This window comes from Callithrix jacchus, chromosome 10 (genome assembly GCF_049354715.1).
Source record: "Callithrix jacchus isolate 240 chromosome 10, calJac240_pri, whole genome shotgun sequence".
NCBI lineage: Eukaryota > Metazoa > Chordata > Mammalia > Primates > Cebidae > Callithrix > Callithrix jacchus.
This window is the reverse complement of record NC_133511.1, coordinates 111,440,319-111,457,958: the sequence shown is the minus strand read 5'-3', so window position 1 is coordinate 111,457,958 and position 17,640 is coordinate 111,440,319. Positions and strand designations below refer to the sequence as shown.

Genomic DNA, 17,640 nt, shown 5'->3' with positions numbered 1-17,640 from the left:
GTTGGGGATGAGTTTTGAGGATTACTGTAGCCTTCTATATGTTTGAACCAAAATATATGTTAACACACATGAGGTTGATCTATGTAACAGCAAGATAGGAAAGTCTACTTTGATAACATACCCACAATACATTTTAGAGACATTAAGTGTGGATAAGATGGTAACTTTTCAAAGCTGTCTTAAAGCCCACAGAGTTCCATCTCCTTTCATGTACTACTTAATATTTATGATTTCTTTATTTTCTTTCTCTTCCTGCTTTTGGTGGTTAGAGTATAAATCATTAAGTTTCTTTTTATTTATCTGAGCATTGTCAGCCTCAGAGTTAGAAAACCAAGATGGTCTCAATTCTGAAACTTCTCCCAGTTCCTTTGGTTCTGTATCCCCAACTGGATTCTTGTGTTGATCCAGAAAAGGAGAGGGATATTGCCTTTTTGACTTTTTTTTTTTGGCAAAGGGCTTGGGACCCTGAGTAAGTAGCAGACGGTCCCAGTGCTAACTAGATAAATCTAGCCTTACAGGCTAGAGCAGATGGTGGGTTGGGAGTTGAGCAGTAGAAAGGCCTAATGGTGATAGCAGTGAGTATTTGGATGTCATTATTTTATTAGTTAGCAAACAGAACCATCCTTGTGGTTGTTCCTCAGCTTTATGTGTAATGATGCTGTAGGTGTCAGCCCCCAAGTTGGCACAATAGCCTAATCAATGTGTTCTGATGCCTTTTTCGATATACACGGGCATCTCTGTAGCTTCATTAACAGCATACAGGAAAAGGAGAACAAATAGAATTTTACAAATCACTAAGTGAGATTGCATAAGCCTGGAGGCCTCTGAAACAGCAATTCCTTGTTTTATTTTTCTTGAGGTAATTTCCTAGGGAAAGTTGCCCTTTAGGGTTTTTTTGGCTGACTGTAGTAAATCACCTGGACTCTGGTGAGGGCAGCTGAGCTTGGCTTTTAAAAACTTACCAGAATGCCTCTGTCAGTGGACAGTTCCTTAAACAAGAGAAACAGTAAAAAGTGTCTTTGCTTGTGGTAGATCTAAATGAGACAAAGCCCAGAGGAGCTTGGTCTGTTTGAATGTGTTGTGCCATTCTGCCTGGGGCCATGATGTGGTCACTCTTGTTCTATGCCCACATCAAGGATAGGCCACCACCTCCTGGCAGGGAATCACACAGTGGGACTCAGAGAGGGATTCAAATGAAAACCGAAACAAGGTCTGTAGGCACAGTGCCAGTTAACATCTCATTGGTCCTATCGTGTGGAGTGGATGCTCCTCACCAACAGACATCCTCCACCCTCAAATCCTGCCACCTTACCAGGCTGAGCCTGCTGCCTGCCTGACCGTGCACTTTGTTCTCAGTAACTGCTAAGTGTAGACTAGGGCTGCCATGGACATTGGCATAGAGCATAGTGGGAAATGAAAAGAGCCCTGGCCATCCAGCCGCAGCTGGGCTTTGTTCTTTTCCCTCTCTTTGTAGAGTTAGAGGGTAGTATTAGCAAGGAGCTCTTCCAGAAAACTGATCGCTAGATGTTCCAGTTCTCTTTCTCATAAATGAGAAAGTAAGACACAAATTTGTGAAATGACTTTCTTCTCTAAGGTCACATAACAGGTGTTGAATAGGGTTCCTGCCCCAAGAAAGTTCTACCTGTATCACCTTTTTCTTGGAACCAGTGGGTTTGGATTTTCCTTTATCTTAGTTTTGATCTCTGGGACAATAACAGCTGTTAAATGGTTCTCTAGGAATAATTTTTAATAACTTTTTCCTTATCTAATCTCTCAAGCGATGTTTCCTAAGTGTGAACTCAGCAGGTTGTTGTGGTGGTGCTGACTATCCTGTAGTTTCCTACTAAAGTGGGAGAAGAGACATATCTTACTTGCCTCCTATGTTTTGTTCATTTGACATTTTAGTTTGAATGGGAAGGTATCCTTTAGCATTTCTAGACAAGGTCCAGGACCTTAGGAAGGCCCTTAAATTTTTGGCCCCAGAATTTTCACAGTATCAACTTCAAAGTTTCTTATCCTCTTTTCTTTCTTTGTCTGATGCAGCCTCCATGAATGTGCTGGTGCAGAATTGCAAGATCTACAATGATGCCAGCTGTGACATTTCTGCAGATGGCCAGCTCCTGGCAGCTTTCATCCCCAGCAGTCAGAGGGGCTTTCCCGATGAAGGGATCCTGGCAGTGTACTCCCTGGCCCCCCATAACCTGGGTGAAATGCTCTACACCAAGCGATTTGGTAAGGGATAGGAAGCCCAACCTAATGACAGAGGGACGCTGGTGCCTTGGCATGGTCATTCCTAGGTGAGGCATGGCTTGAGTGGGACTAATGGTCATATACTGCCCCTACCTTCACTGGAGCACAGGCCAGAGAGAGATGGCTTTGCAGGAGTCCTGGCTACCTGACTAGTAACATTGCAGAAGAATCTCAGGATTAGAGTCCTACTGCATGCTCCTGTTACGATGGCCAGGAATAAGTGGCACACACATGCCAAGACAGTTTGGGACTGTGTATTTCAAGCCTCTTAAAATGTGTGAGCTCTTTGATCCGGCAGTCCAACTTTTAAGGAAATAATCAGAAAACTGTACAAAGATTTACATACAAGGGTGTTCACAGCAGGGTTACCATACAGAAAAATGTCAAATTGGTGCCTTTGGAGTGTTTTGTTTTGTTTTGCTGGTGTCACCTTGGGTTGTATTTAAGTAGTGTTTTGTTTTTTTTTTTAAGAGTTGCCCAAACAAATGATGGTGCAGTGATAGAATTGCTCCACTGGCCCTTAAAATGCTCTTATAGATCAGTGTTCATAATGTATTAAATGAAAAAAGTGGGTTTCAATATAGTAATTACAGGATGTTACCAGTTTTTAAAAATGGGTTATATGAGAACAGTGGCTAGCATTTATTAAGTACTTCCGTATAGCAAACATATAGACAGGATCAAAGCATCTCAACAAGGGTTAGCACAACCTAGTGCCCAGGGCTCTTGGCCAACTCAGTATGTATATACCTTCTTATCGCACTACTCACCACAGTCCTGTGAGATAACCCCAGGATGAGCAAGTGATTATGAAGATAGGAGAAAAAAAGAAGTGTGAGAGTTAAAGTTGTTTCCTTGGAAGGGCAAGAATACTAGGAAATATCTCTCTGTTCTGTTGGCCCTCAGGTCCTAATGCCATTTCGGTGAGCCTGTCCCCAATGGGCAGATATGTAATGGTGGGGTTGGCCTCACGAAGGATCCTGCTGCACCCCTCCACAGAGCACATGGTGGCCCAGGTCTTCAGGCTGCAACAGGCCCATGGTGGAGAGACCTCCATGAGGGTGAGTGCCACTGCTTGTGCCTTCAACTGTATGACAGCTCTCCTAGGCTTGGAAGGGTAATGAGGGACAGTGGTGTGATCTCCCAGCCAGGACCAGAGCTATCACACAGTCATAAGGAGTAAGGAATAGCTCCAGTCAAGCCCATCCATGACCAGCAGGCTTCATTTGTAGAAGCTCTGGACTACCAAAGGCAGGAATTTCCTCACACCTCAGAATATGTGCTGCATTCCCCAGAGGCCTGAAAGTATCTTCAGATAAACTGAATACTTCCTTACCTCTGCATGAAACTTTTAATCTGAAGATGCATAAAGAACTTGGTGAAATGCTTATTTTTAAAGCTTTTTTTTCCTTTTCTTTTTTTTTTTTTTGCGGAAACAAGCTGTAAAAAGTCATAGTGTGCCATGAAATGTTCTTTTCTGTGGGTTATAATTATGATGGAAGATGAAGACTTTAGGCGGCTGCTGTATTCTTAATCATCCCATCCACTTCACCAGTGGAGAAAAGGTCCTGTCTAGGACCCTCTCTTGTCTGAGGTGTGTCTCTCTTGAATTGCGGTAAAAGCCTTCTGGACATCCTGTGGTTTGTGGCCTTTAGGCCTCAGCCAGACTAATGTGCCTGAGTGAGCTTCCCACATCCCATGGGTGCTCATTTAGCCAGGGTTTTGTCAAGGGGAGTCAAGCATTTCAACAGTTCTCTAATTAGATAGTATTTAAGCTTTGTCTGAAGCTAAATTCCCTGTGAATTCCCTTAGTACTTGGTGCAGTCTGTACCATTTATAGTTTGATGTCCTTGTTGGTCTGTTTTTTGTCGTCTTCTTTTTTTCTTTTTGAGACGGAGTTTCGCTCTTGTTACCCAGGCTGGAGTGCAATGGCGCAATCTCGGCTCACCGCAACCTCCGCCTCCTGGGTTCAGGCAATTCTCCTGCCTCAGCCTCCTGAGTAGCTGGGATTACAGGCACGTGCCACCATGCCCAACTAATTTTTTGTATTTTTAGTAGAGACGGGGTTTCACCGTATTGACCAGGATGGTCTCTTGACCTCGTGATCCACCCACCTCGGCCTCCCAAAGTGCTGGGATTACAGGCTTGAGCCACCACACCTGGCTGTTTTTTGTCTTCTTTAGCTGTGTGGCGTATGTGTTTAATCCACCCAATTCGTTTCAGTGTAAGCTCCTTAGGGGGATATCCCTCAGGGTCCCTCATTTAGTGCTGTGCATGTAGATGGTTGTTGAATGCCTGGAATGGGAAGCATTTGTTTTAAAGAAATAACTAGAGATAGAACTCATTACGTACAAAGTGATAGAAAATGGGTGGCATGGTGTGGTCCTCTCCTCTCCAGCCTCTTCTCCCTTCTGTCTCCGACAGATATCCTCTGGCTAATTACACTGAACCACTTTCCAAGCTTCTTGAATTTGACAAAGTGCCTTCTTACCAGGGTACCTTTACTTGGATTGCCCTCCTGTCCCCTATCTCCAACTACTTGCAAGCTTTTCACCTTCTGTGGCATCTTTCTTAATAGAACTGGTCACTCCCCCCTTGTGCTTTCATTGTACCCCTGACACACTCATGTCAATACTTGTGACACCAAACTGCAGTTATTTGTTTCTGTGTCACTCTCCTCTCCTTGACTCTGAGCTCCTTGAGAACAGAGACTGCGTCTGCTTTATCTTGATGAAGTCCAAGAACTTCATAGGGAACCTAACACTTAGTAGGACATCAATGAATGAAAGAGAATCTTAAAAAAAAAAAAAAAAAAAGCATCCTCCTTATCATTTCTAGGTGGCAACTGGCAGAACCAATGATGGGTGGTAATAACATAACATCATGTCCCACCAAGCTTCTGAGAGGGAAACAAGTCTTTCTCTGCTTTTGATATCACAATGACAAGAAAGTTCTGATCTTGAATTCCACATGGCTAGAAATACTTGACATTGGGTAAATAGGAGAAGTCATTGTGGGATGTTCATCAAGCCTATTTTCTTATCTAGATATTTGAGGATGGAAGTTGAGTTTTCATTTAAATCTTCTTTTGCTTTTCTTAAGCAGACTTGGCTGGTAAAAGTACCTGGTCTCTGCTTTTTGCCACCTGGAATCCCAGTCCCAACAGCTGCTCTTCTAAACCTTCCAGCCTAATTGTGGAATAATTGTTTATAATCATTAAGAGACAGGATCTGATTTCAGTAGCTCTGACACACTTCTCTAGCCTCTCTTGTAAAACAGGGCTCTTGCCCAACTCCTGCACATAGCCTGCCAGTCCTAGCACAGTTCCATTTTTCCATAAGTAGCCAGAAACATCTGGCAGAAGACAAACAGTTACAAAGCAGAAGCCAAGGTGGTGGGATCTGTTGTCACATATGGGGCTGGCAGCTCAGGGAATGTGGTTAGAGAACTCTGCTGAGGAGATGTGGTAATCCAGTCAGCCCATGGCCGTCCTGCTAAGGGGCACAAGGCGGCTAGGCTAGCCAGCACCTTGGTGACTGGAGCTACTGCCAGGCTGCGCAGTGAGCCTTTTTTGATTTTCAGTAGGGGTACCATCTGCCTCTAAGCACTAAGAAAGGGAGCTGAAGTACCTAGAAAGTTCCCATTTGGGAAATGTTCCTGTCACCCAAGAGACAGGATCAAGGCATCTCAAAAAGGTTTAGCTCAATCTCATGTCCACTCAGTCTGACTTTAAACCCCCATGTTACAGAAAGGTTTCTCGTTTTCCAGGTCTTTGTTGCCCCTTATGTCCAAAGGTAACCAAAGCACTCAGCAGATGTCCCTGAATTCAGTGACTGGTGGAAGGGAAGAGACCAGTTTTTTTGGATAGCTGTGCTCTATCACCGTTTAAGGCAAGAAGTGAATTTTTGTCTGAGAACAGGGAGTGAGGGTTTAATGGGACAGTACAGCATCTCCCTCTTTGTACAGGTAAGTATAGGTGGATGTGTCCATCTGTAATGTCAAGCTCTGGCCACAAAGGAATGCTTTAGTGATAATGGGCCTGTCCTAGAGCTTTGCTACCCTGAATTCCCCTTTTCTCTGGTGTTACCTCTTGGAATTCACTGTGGTAATGTACAGAAAGGCAAATGTGTTGGGCCGACAGACATTCCCAGGAGAACATCCTCCAGAGCATTGATTTATTTTAAGATGGCACTAAGTGACATCTCTCCCCAAGAGATGATCTCTGACACAATCCCATATGAAAACTCTTCTGAAAATGAATTGTTAATTGCTATTAGCCTTGATGCACTTACTCTAAGCAGTTCTTCAGACCTCTGGATCAGTGCTTCTCAAACTGTGGTTCCTGGACAACTTACATTAGAACTACATGGGGTCCTTATTAAAATACAGATCTATGTCAAACCTAAAATCAGAATAAGAATGGGAGCCAGAGGGACCCAGGATTAGTATTTCTAAAACAAGCTTTCCTTCGTTTTAGGTGTCTGCCCTCATCCTTCTCAGCAAGGCAGAATCAGTCACAGGTCTACTTGCCATTGTGGTTTGTGCATGGTGCTTTGATTCTTTGCTAATTATGTTGCAGGCACAGTGGTGTTTGTGTTCTATTTCCTACCAAACTCAGCTTTTTGGCTGTCTTTGCCTCACCTCCCATCTTTTCTCAGCTGTTGATGCTTTCCAGGTTTCTCCCTTGAATAGCTGTATGTGCTGGAGTCTTTTCTTTATGTTGACTCATTTTAATTTTTGTCCTGATTTCTAGGATCTAGGGTCCTTTTGATCTTTCCCTTCTCTCTTTACCCTGTTAATCCTCCCAATTTTAATGACGGGTAAATCAGGTAAGACTGGGCGTGTATTTTCTTTCTCCCTTCCCACTGTCCATTTGCAATTCCTCCAGACTGGATATGATACTCTCTGTGACTCAGAGTCTTATTTTCTCTCTGATTCCCTTTTACTTGAGCCAGAGAGGGCTTTTTGTTAATTTTTGTTTTGTTTTTAGGTTAGGCTTTTAGAGGCTGCTGAGCTGAAGTTTTTCTGAATTCTCAAAACACTAAACTGCCTGTGTTCCCTCTCGGCTTTCATTTTCTAATTGGAACCAGGCACAATATTGTAACAAAGAACTGCAATTAATTTTCTAAAATAGTGGCAACTTGCACAGTACAATAACTTTGGTTGTAACCAAGTGAAAGCATAATAACAAAAATACAGAATCACTTCTGAAACCAGAAAGAGTCATATATCACATTGTTCTTCTAGTTTGTATCTCAGTAAGTGCTGTGTTACTTAGGAATAGGGGCAGAAGCCTGCAACTGGGCAGGGAGGTTCAGGGACATGAGGGCGATGCTAGAGCATTTTGAGCTAGAAAGAAGAATAAGGATTTGTGCTTTCAACACAGAAGTTAACATGGACCACCCCCACGTCCCAATAAGTGGAGATTGTAGGCACATAAGTGGTTTAGTAAGAAGTGAAAAAGATTCTCATTGCCTAATCCCTGCAGGTCCTGGAGGCACTAGGAACTTGAATCTCACCAGGAGTAGTTTGCTTTTCTCTTGGGTCATTGTATTGACAGGAGGGATGACAAGGACACCTTCATTTGACTTGGGTTGGGGAGGAAGCTCTGGAACAGCAAGCGGTTAAGCTCCCCTTTCTCCCTGGAGCAGTGCTGTGGTCTTTAAGGGAGAGCCTCCAATACCTAAGGGTCAATTTTATTGAAAGCTTTTTCTTTGTGGCTGTGTGGTGAAACGGTAGCCACGGTTGAGTGTTACCCAGACAGATCAATAGTTTGTAGGACACATTGGAAAGAAAGTATTCATCTCTCTCACTCTCCTCCTCTTCCCTTCTCCCTTTCTCTTCTTCTCTCTTAGGTGTCTGTCCTCAGCCTCCTCTTCTTGACCTAAGAGTTTTGTGGGTTGGTAGTGGACTATCCCTTTATACCCCTTCTCCCTCTAGAGTGTTAGCAATACGTATCTCCTTTACCCTCAACAGGTTCCAGGCATCAGGGAAGGAAAGCAGATTTATTACCCTTTTTTTTTTTGAGATGGAGTCTCTCTCTGTCACCCAGGCAGGACTGCAGTGGTACAGCCTCGGCTAACTGCAACCTCTGCCTCCCGGGTTCAAGTGATTCTCCTGCCTCAGCTCCCTGAGTAGTTGGGTCTATAGCTGCCTGCCACCACTCCTGGCTAATTTTTGTATTTTTAGTAGAGACAGGGTTTCACCATGTTGGCCAGACTGGTCTCAAACTCCTGACCTCAGGTGATCCGCCTGCCTTGGCCTTCCAGAGTGCTGGGATTACAGTCATGAGCCACTGTGCTTGGCCTGTTAACCATTTTTTATAGACCTACAGCCTACCCAAATCCGATTGTGCAGCAGTTCTCAATGTGTGCTCTCAGGGGACCACATCAGCATCACCAGGGAACTTATTAGAAATGCAGATTTTCAGCCCCACTTGAGATCTGCTGAGTCAGAAACTCTGGAGGCGAGGCCCAGCCATGTATGTTTTAACAAGACTTCTAGATGACTGCGCACTACGATTCCATCTAGACCTCGCCTGTCAATATATCTTTGTCCTTTCCCCTTTTGTTCTCACTCTATCTCTTACTGTCTCTGAAAAGAAACATTAGGTGGCTTGTTTTCTTTTATATCATTTGGTAGCAATGCTTACAGAGACTAATGATGGCTATTGATGATGATGATCATTATTATTTTAAGTTCATTAAAATGAACCATAGAGGTTGGGGCACGGTGGCTCATGCCTGTAATCCCAGCACTCTGGGAGGCTGAGGTGGGTGGATCACCTGAGTTCAGGAGTTCGAAACCAGCCTGGCCAACATGGTGAAACCCCGTCTCTGCTAAAAATACAAAAATTAGCTGGGCATGGTGGTGGGTGACTATAATCCCAGCTACTCAGGAGGCTGGGGCAGGAGAGTCACTTGAACCTGGGAGGTGGAGGTTGTAGTGATCCGAGATCGCGACATTGCACTCCAGCCTGGGTGATGAGAGCAAATCGTCATCTCAAAAAAAAAAAAAAGTGAACCATAGAAAAAACGTGGGATCCAGACTGTCCAGATTAGTGGCCATGTTGATCCTGGGTCAGGATGGGTGCCCAGTCCTGTCAGCACTGACCAGAATTTATATAATTTCACAAATATATAATTTTTTTTATAAATAAATAAGGCTCTTTTGACTTGTCCCAGCTTTATTCTTCAATCTACAATCTTTATTCTGACTCTCTCCTTCCCTGCCCTTGAATTGAACTTGTGATATCATCCTAATCATCTGTAGTTCCCTAGATTCTAAAAGTTTGATTTCCAAAAGTGACCTAGAATTCTAGTTCAATCCAGAGTATTCTCTAGAACTGTAAGGAAACTGAGCCTTTCCGTAATCTTGTCTGGATTTGGGGGTGGCAAATACCAAAAATAATGATATTTTATTTTTGTATCCTGGAAGGGTACTATTTCTTCAAGGGGAGATTGGGATAAAAGGGAGACGGCTTTGTTGTCAGAAATGATTTACTCCTTCCTAAGATTTTGTCCTCATTAATTTTCTTAAAGCTGCCTGTCAGTTGATTAAAAGCTGCTTCCGCTGCAATTATCTTAAAGTTGACTTCTGAGATGTGGCACAAAGCATCTATCCTCAAAAAGTTCTTTTCTTCAGAACATTGTAGGAAAGGGGGGAGGGGTATAGGAGAAGTAAGAGGTGTCTCTGGTGCGATTTGTCAGAGAAGGAAGGGGGGGCAAGATAACAATTTAAAAATAACACTAGAACTGCAGTCAAAGCCATTCATTTAGGAGAATTTTTCCATGACAGATTCACCAACTCTGACAGTGTCTTTCCTCTGTGGCCTCTTATTAGAGTGCAGTCTATGCTGCATTTTATTCTTTTCACTCAAAAAAACCGTATTGAGCCCCTATCTAGGAATGCAGCAGTGAACAAAATGGACTTAGTCCCTTCCTCCGTATTGCATCCATGTGCAATGCCTGGCTTCTTCTGTTCTTTTCACTGCCATCTCCCCAGCCCTCACTGTGCTTAGCTTCAGGAGGCACGCACCAATTTGCTTCCTAAGTGTGTGTTACTTTGAAATCTCATGTGCCCTGGGTTTCTCTACATATCCACACATGTGCACCCTGCTACCACCACCATCACTGTGATAGCCCATTCCTCAGTAAGCCCTAATTGAATCAAGGTACTAATGAGATAATCCTGAAAATAGGGAGCGTCTTACTCATTCCCACAATTCTAAGCAAAATTCTAAGAGTTTTTCCAGGTTCTAGTTCCAGCACTGAGACATGGTGAGAGGTTCCCAGTAGATAGTTTAAAAAGTGAAGGCAAAACATTCTATTTTTTCAAGAATTGGTAGGAAAACCAATTCTTATATTTGTAAAAGCTGAAAGTATTTGATATAATCCCTGCCCTGAACAGAGAAATACTGCTTTTTACACACACACACACACACACACACACACACACACACGTGAAGCAAAACATAGAAACATTCTCTTATCTAAGGTGAATCTCTAGAACTCATTAGACCATTTCCTTTGAGATGTAGAAAGCCACATTTTTTTCAAGAACTTTTGTTCTGCTCTGTGCTCAGAGATGTGGAAACCAGAGTAATTGTTTTCTCTTTATTTATTTTTATTTTTGAGATGGGAGTCTCACTCTGTCTCCCAGGCTGGAGTGCAGTGTTGCAATCTCAGCTCACTGCAGCCCTGCCACCTGGGTTCAAGCGATTCTCCTTCCTCAGCCTCTTGAGGAGTTGGGATTACAGGTACCTGCCACCTGGTTAATTTTTATAGTTTTAGTAGAGGTGGGGTTTCACCATCTTGGCCAGGCTGGTCTTGAACTCCTGACCTCATGATCCACCCACCTCCCAAAGTGCTGGGATTATAGGCATGAGCCACCGCGCTGGCCAATTTTTTTATTTTTTTTATTTAAAGAAACAGGATCTCACCCAGGCTGGAGTGCAGTGGCACAATCATAGCTCACTGTAAATTTCAGTAACTGGACTCAAGCAATCTTCCCACCTCAGCCTCCCGAGTAGCTAGGATTATAGGTATGCAACACCATGTCTGGCTATTTATTTATTTATTTGGTAGAGATGCAGAGCCTGCTACGCTGGCTAGGTTGGTTTTGAACTCCTGGCTTCAAGTGATCTTCCCATCTCGACCACCCAAAGTGCTGGGACTATAGGCAGAAGCCACCATGCCCGGCCAGTATAATTTCTGGGAATTCTAGAATCTGTGAGTGCCTCAGTATTTCTTTTAGCATAGAAGTAGATCCCCTCAGCTGAAGTGATCTCTGTTCTTTGATCCTAATAATCACGGGTGGCCTTTGGAAAGCAGTGGGCCAACTGAAAAAGAAAAAGCTTGTCCTCTGACTGCCGTTGAGGTCTCTCTGAGGAACAAATGAATGAGACGAAGTTGTAGGTGTCAGCAAATCATAGGAGGTTGCCCAGAAATGTCCTGAAGGCCGTACATAGTAACAAAGGGCAACAAATTTGAAAAAGTTTAAAAAAAAAAAAAGAGCTGTGTGCTGTTTGCCCTTTTTTTTTCTGCTGGGAGAGAGCTTTGGTTTGGATATATGCAACTAGGAAGATTTGTTCCTGCTTAAACTGAGTGAAAGGGGGAGAGTTAGATGACTTGGTATTTTGATTTTTTAAAAATTTCCAAACAAAGCTATGATTTTGCTTTTTAAATAATCACTTTAAAAATTGAGTGCACTGCCTGTGAGTTAGCTCTGCTCCCCCAGAACAGTAAAAATTATAAAAATTGCATCAATGTTCTGTGAATTATGAATTCCAACATAGAATATAAAGGTTTGGAGACAGTAAAAGAAATTAAAGTTTTTAAAAAGCAATCAGACTTCCCTAGGAATGAAGAAACTCAGTAATTCATGAATCTAAGCAGATCAACAGCTGGAAAGGAAGAAAAGATGGCCATAGCATCTCTCCCACTGCTACTCTAGAATATGCACCTTTCTTAGCCTGTGACAAGATGTGTAGCCATCCATTTCCAATGGAAAGGTCAGCTGTCTCTTAGCATCTGCTTTCTATTGATTTTTCCCTCTTCTCACTTGATTCTCTTCTAGTAACCCTTGTTAAGACCTTAAAGCCGTCCTTAATTCCCATCATTACCCAGAAGGCATTTTTCCTCCTCACAGTTTTTTTCTTTCTCAGAGCCCTCTTGCTTTTCACCGTGGACCTTTTCCCACAGCTCTTCTAGCCTCAGTTTCCAGTTGTCCCTTTCCTCTAGCCAGCTTCCATCTGCCAACTGCACTTGAACTCTGGCCACCACTGCAAGGTTTTAGCTTTACAGATGATGAGATTACCAAATGTAAACAAAATAACTACAGAGTTTTTTCTTTTAGCTTCTTATCTTAGCTGATCTGAACAGTGCTGTTTGCTGCTTGAACTACTGGTCTGAGTTTTACTGGCATGTAGTAGGGGAAAAAAACCATCTTGTTGAGGGCTGCAGTACCTTTTTCTCCTAATTTTAAAAGCATGGAGAAGGTTTCCCACTGACCTCTTAGCTCCCTCATTCTTTTCCTGTCTATTTTTGAACAAGAAACAAGACACTTTTAGTTTTGATCTAAGAACTCTTTTCTTTTGCTTCATTTCCTATTAGTTAGAGTTTGAGGGGTAGAGAGGCAAGTGGTACAAGAGATTGTCTTGGACACCAGAAGTAGAGCAGTCATTATCTTCTACTCCTTTAGAACCATAAAGATCTTGGCAGCCAGACTCATTCCCTATTGACATGCTGAGACTGCACTAACTCTAAGAAATTTGTTCTTTCTAGCATATTGATTCTATTTCCCTTCATAGATGTTAGACAGAAATGAGAACAATCTACCTTGGGAAGAGGGGTTGCTGTCAGCATATGTCATATACCAGGGAAGAGCTGCAGTGGAGACAGGTGAAACCAGGACTCGTCAATCATGAATCAGCAGCTGGGTTTTGTATTCATCCCCACAGAGGGTCCCGTGTTCCTCATAATCCCTCCAGTCTAATGAAATTTGGTGGTGTAGCTGCATGGCATGTCTCTTGTGTCAGAGAGAAGAGTAGGGGACAGGTTGGGTATTCAGCAGGCCACCCAAGCTTGTTCTTAACATCCCATGGGGAGCTTCATGGCACCTGATTAATATTGAGGAAACCTTTACTTGAGATGTTTTTAGGGTGTCTGTAAGTGAAGAGCCATCTCTTAGACTGTCTTTGTCAGTACTGATGACCTTTAGCTTTACAGGGTCAGTCCCCATGGAGATCTAAAAGGGGACTCACAATTCACCCAGTCCCTGCATTAAAGATTGATGACCGGCCAGGCACAGTGGCTCACACCTGTAATCCTAACACTTTGGGAGGCCAAGGTGGGTGGATCACAAGGTCAGGAGTTCGAGACCAGCCTGGCCAATATGGTGAAAGTCCATCTCTCCTAAAAATACAAAAATTAGCTGGGCGTGGTGGCAGGCACCTGTAGTCCCAGCTACTCAGGAGACTGAGGCAGGAGAATCACTTGAACCCAAGAGGCGGAGGTTGCAGTGAGCCAAGATCACACCACTGCACTCTAGCCTGAGCAACAGAGTGAGACTGTGTCTCAAAAAAAAAAAAGAAAGAAAGAAAAAGAAAGACTGATGACCAAAACCGTAATGGTTTGGGATTAGCAGAGCTACATAACCATCTGTCAGTACTGAGAAATAGTCTCTCATCTGTAGGGTTGTGAGAGGTATTTCACCTCAGTATGGTAGATTGAGAGCTGTTCGGCTTTGGCCAGGGAAAGGGGTAGACACTATATCTCTGAGTGCTTTTCAAAATGGGCCAGATTCTCATTGCTAAAGTGTCCGCTAGTTTCAGGCATGTGTGAAATGAGGAGGATTGGACCAGCCTATGGATCAGTGATTAACCTCCCATCCTGCACCCTCCATGCTCTCATCCCCTCTGTACATCTTGCCCTCGTCTCCCTCCTTCCCACCCCACACTAGAGTGTTCTAAGCAAGCAAGCGCTTCTCAGGATCCTGGAGGCTGCTGATCTTTATGTGACATTTTCTGGCTTCCTGCCACAAAGCAGGATTTAGCCTAATACCCAAACATTGGAGGAGATGTGCACTTGAGAGCTGCCCTTTCGGCACTGTTTAAGGACTTGGGCATGAGGGGAGTGCCATAGGACACATTGATGCCCCCAGGACTCCTGTAGCCGCAGAAGTTTGAAGTGGCTAGCAAGGTTGGGGGTCTCACCATTTAATTACTTGTCTCCAGTTCCTCTGTGACCTTGTCTCATCTAAGCTGGGTTCATCTTTTATATTGGCCTCTTGAGAGTTTTGTTCCCAAAGGAAGTTCCTATACTAAGAAGCAAATTGATAATATTTGCTTGTTAATCCCTCTGCAGCAACAAATGATAAGAGGTAAATTTGTGACTTAAGAGAGGCTTGTTTGTTACCTCGTGGTCTGGAACATTTTTGGGAAAGAGGCCTTTTATTCTTTGGTTTCAGACCCTCATTTAAAAAACCCAGCACAGTCACTTAAGCATCTAATTATTCAAGTCTTTTTCTTCTCCTCCTTGTAAGGATGCTTTCTTTGGCCCTTTTGCCCCATTCCTTACAATTACAAATCATTGTAGTTTTAGGGGAGACTTTGTTGTGAGGCCCATGTAGAGCTACTACAGGCTCAAAACCAAGGTGCTCCCCTCATGCACTGATTGAAATTAACCCTCATCCCTTCTTAACTCTGGGTGTGCTCTGCTCACACCATCAGGCCTTTGGGAGAAGGAAAGCTAAATAGATTAAGTGATCCCAGCGACAGCTGTCTAATCACACCCACATTGTCCTTTTAGTGTTAAAAGTTAAATGACAAGTTGTATTTAACCATAAAGTCTGTAAATTGGACAGAAATTGTTATCTTCTGAAGTGAAAACCTCCATGGGAAAGAATAAAGGCACCATAACTCATTGCTTGATTTAAAGACAAAACATTGATTAGGTGCAAAGGAGAAAGAGTGGTATTACCATCTCCATGCCCATTGAGGCTGGGTGGAGAACAGCAGCCACGAATTTGTTTGAGACTCCTGCCAGCAAGGAGGAGATCCAGAGGCCAAGCAGCCACACTCCAGATGACTACGAGAGAAATTCATTAACTTCATTGGGTTCTTTTTTAATAGTCTCCTCAGTTAGAGCAAAGATTTAAGGAGCCCTAGGAATTCCTAACATTTGGAGTTGAGTCTTACAGGAAGGGTGTAGGAGGTTCCTAATGCAGCTGCCACAGGCAGGCAGTCCTGTGCCTCAAACCTGAACCAATTCCATGTCTGTAAAAGGCACATCTGACCTCAGTACCATAGCTAGGCCATTCTGGAAGAGTGCCATTGGCTACCTAGACACATTTCTCAGCACCACAACACCTGGAAAATTAACAGAGAGAGAGAGAGAGAGAGAGAGAGAGAGAGAGAGAGAGAGAGAGAGAGAGAGAGAGAGAGAGAGAGAGTGTGTGTGTGTGTGTGTGTGTGTGTGTGTGTGTTTGTGTTGAGCACACATGCTGCTGTCTTCTCCATTCTGGAGGCTGTCCTGTCAAAGGCCTTTCAGATAGGCACCCAAGGCACATGAGCATGTGTTCTCAGATCCAGGCTACTTAACCCTCGGTTTGCATAAATGGAGTGGACCCTGTCATCCCTCCCTGCCTTCCTCCCTCACCACCTTCATCACTCATCAGGTTAGTCAGAAAAATTATTGTACCACTCTAAGTTCATTTTATGAATATTACTTTCTAAACCACACTCTCATTTGTTTTTCTCTTTTTCCCCCTTCTATCAACCCTAGGGGCAGGTAAAGGCAGATAAAGTTTATATTTTATAGATTAAAAACTGAGGAAGCTAGAAGGGAAATAAACTCATTTTAGAGTTTCAGCTTCCTGTTGTATTCATAGGCCTGGATGACCTTTCGTGAAGACTCAGATGCAGGTTCCTGGTTACAGTAACAGCACCGTGGCAGGCATTTTATACGTCATCTCTTTTAATCTTCCAAATTATTTGATATGTGTTTGTTCTAAGTTGAGATCTAGAGCTGTTGTTAATGCAGTGACATCAGAACTCAGACCCAAGTCTTCTTAACTCTAAAGCCCAGGTCTTTCGTTCTGCCACTGACCTGACCCTATCTCTGATTAAGTTGCTTCTAAAACATGTCAGAGAGTGACCAAAGAGACTGAGGCCATATTTTACCTTCAGCCCAAACCCTACATACTGCTAGGCTGCCACTCAGAAAATAGAAACGATCAATTTAACGGTGATTTATATAAGCTAGAAACAAGTCGTGTGCCTGAATATTCACGATTCCCCTCTGCTCCACTCCCTCCATCTTAATGCACCTTTTAAGTTTCCTTAACAATAGCAGTTTTAACATTGCTTTTAATTAGATGAATTAAAAATGTTCTCTGATGTTATCACCCCCTCCCGCCCCCCTATCACCTCCAATTCCCCACTGCTGTGAGAGCACTGTGATTTCCATGGTAACGGGACTACCAGCCAAGCTTGACGCTTGCTGGTGGGTCTGGTCAGAGGAAGTTTATGGGCAGTCCTTCCTGGTATGGTGGGCTCTATGGGGCTTTCCAGGGAGTTAATTTAAAAGCAACAAAGTTAGCTAAAAGGCTCTACGGAGAGCACATTATTAGAGCCATAGAGCCCCCTAGTATTTCTTAAAAGAGACCTAGCTCTCCCCAAAAATAAGAGAATCCCATCTCTCCTGCTGCCCCAAGTTTTCAGACATGAGTTAAGAGTCATCTGGTTCCCAGCCTAACCACCTCCTTTCTGCCCTGTAATTTGTTTCTCCCTGGATTTTGTTATTCTTGGTAACAAATCGTTTCTCCTCCCTTTCTCTTTTTTTTCCCTCTTTTCCTCTACCTAGAGAGTTTTCAACGTCCTTTACCCCATGCCTGCCGACCAGCGGAGACATGTCAGCATCAACTCTGCCCGTTGGCTGCCTGAGCCAGGGCTCGGCCTGGCCTATGGTACTAACAAAGGAGACCTGGTGATCTGCCGACCAGAGTAAGTGGCTCCAAGCGTGGGGGTTGAGGGATCACTGGGGCTGAGGACTGGAGTAATCAGTATTCACCAATGGACTTGGTCAGCCAGCTGGGATCTTTTAGATGGGGACATGTCAGTCCATCTAGAGACTGCCTCATTCTCAGCGCCAGTCCTTAAAGGGTCCTCTTCCCACAGAGGCTGGTGGGATTAGCTCCCCGTTCCACATTTCATCCAGAGACTGATTTAGTGATCTTGTTTTCTTGAATCTAAAGGCAGTATTTTTTTTTCTTTCTTTTCCCTTGTTCTCTGGTTTCCTAGTGATACTAAAGTTTCCCTGCAGGCAAAAGCACAGATAACAAAGATTCATTTTTAAAACGTTAGAAAGATTCAACAGGTGGTCTTGGGTT

At 43.6% G+C, this 17,640-nt stretch overlaps 1 protein-coding gene across 8 annotated transcripts in view; it reads left to right on the top strand.

The window, feature by feature from the left end:
* AMBRA1 (autophagy and beclin 1 regulator 1) overlaps positions 1-17,640 on the top strand; it is a 205,002-nt gene that overhangs the window by 166,168 nt on the left and 21,194 nt on the right. For all 8 annotated transcript variants that reach the window (XM_035262527.3, XM_035262525.3, XM_078340929.1 and 5 more), the window contains 3 exons: positions 2,044-2,232; positions 3,157-3,311; positions 17,115-17,254. In XM_035262527.3, the coding sequence (XP_035118418.1) occupies positions 2,044-2,232; positions 3,157-3,311; positions 17,115-17,254 (484 nt within the window). The remainder of the gene's footprint in view (positions 1-2,043; positions 2,233-3,156; positions 3,312-17,114; positions 17,255-17,640) is intronic.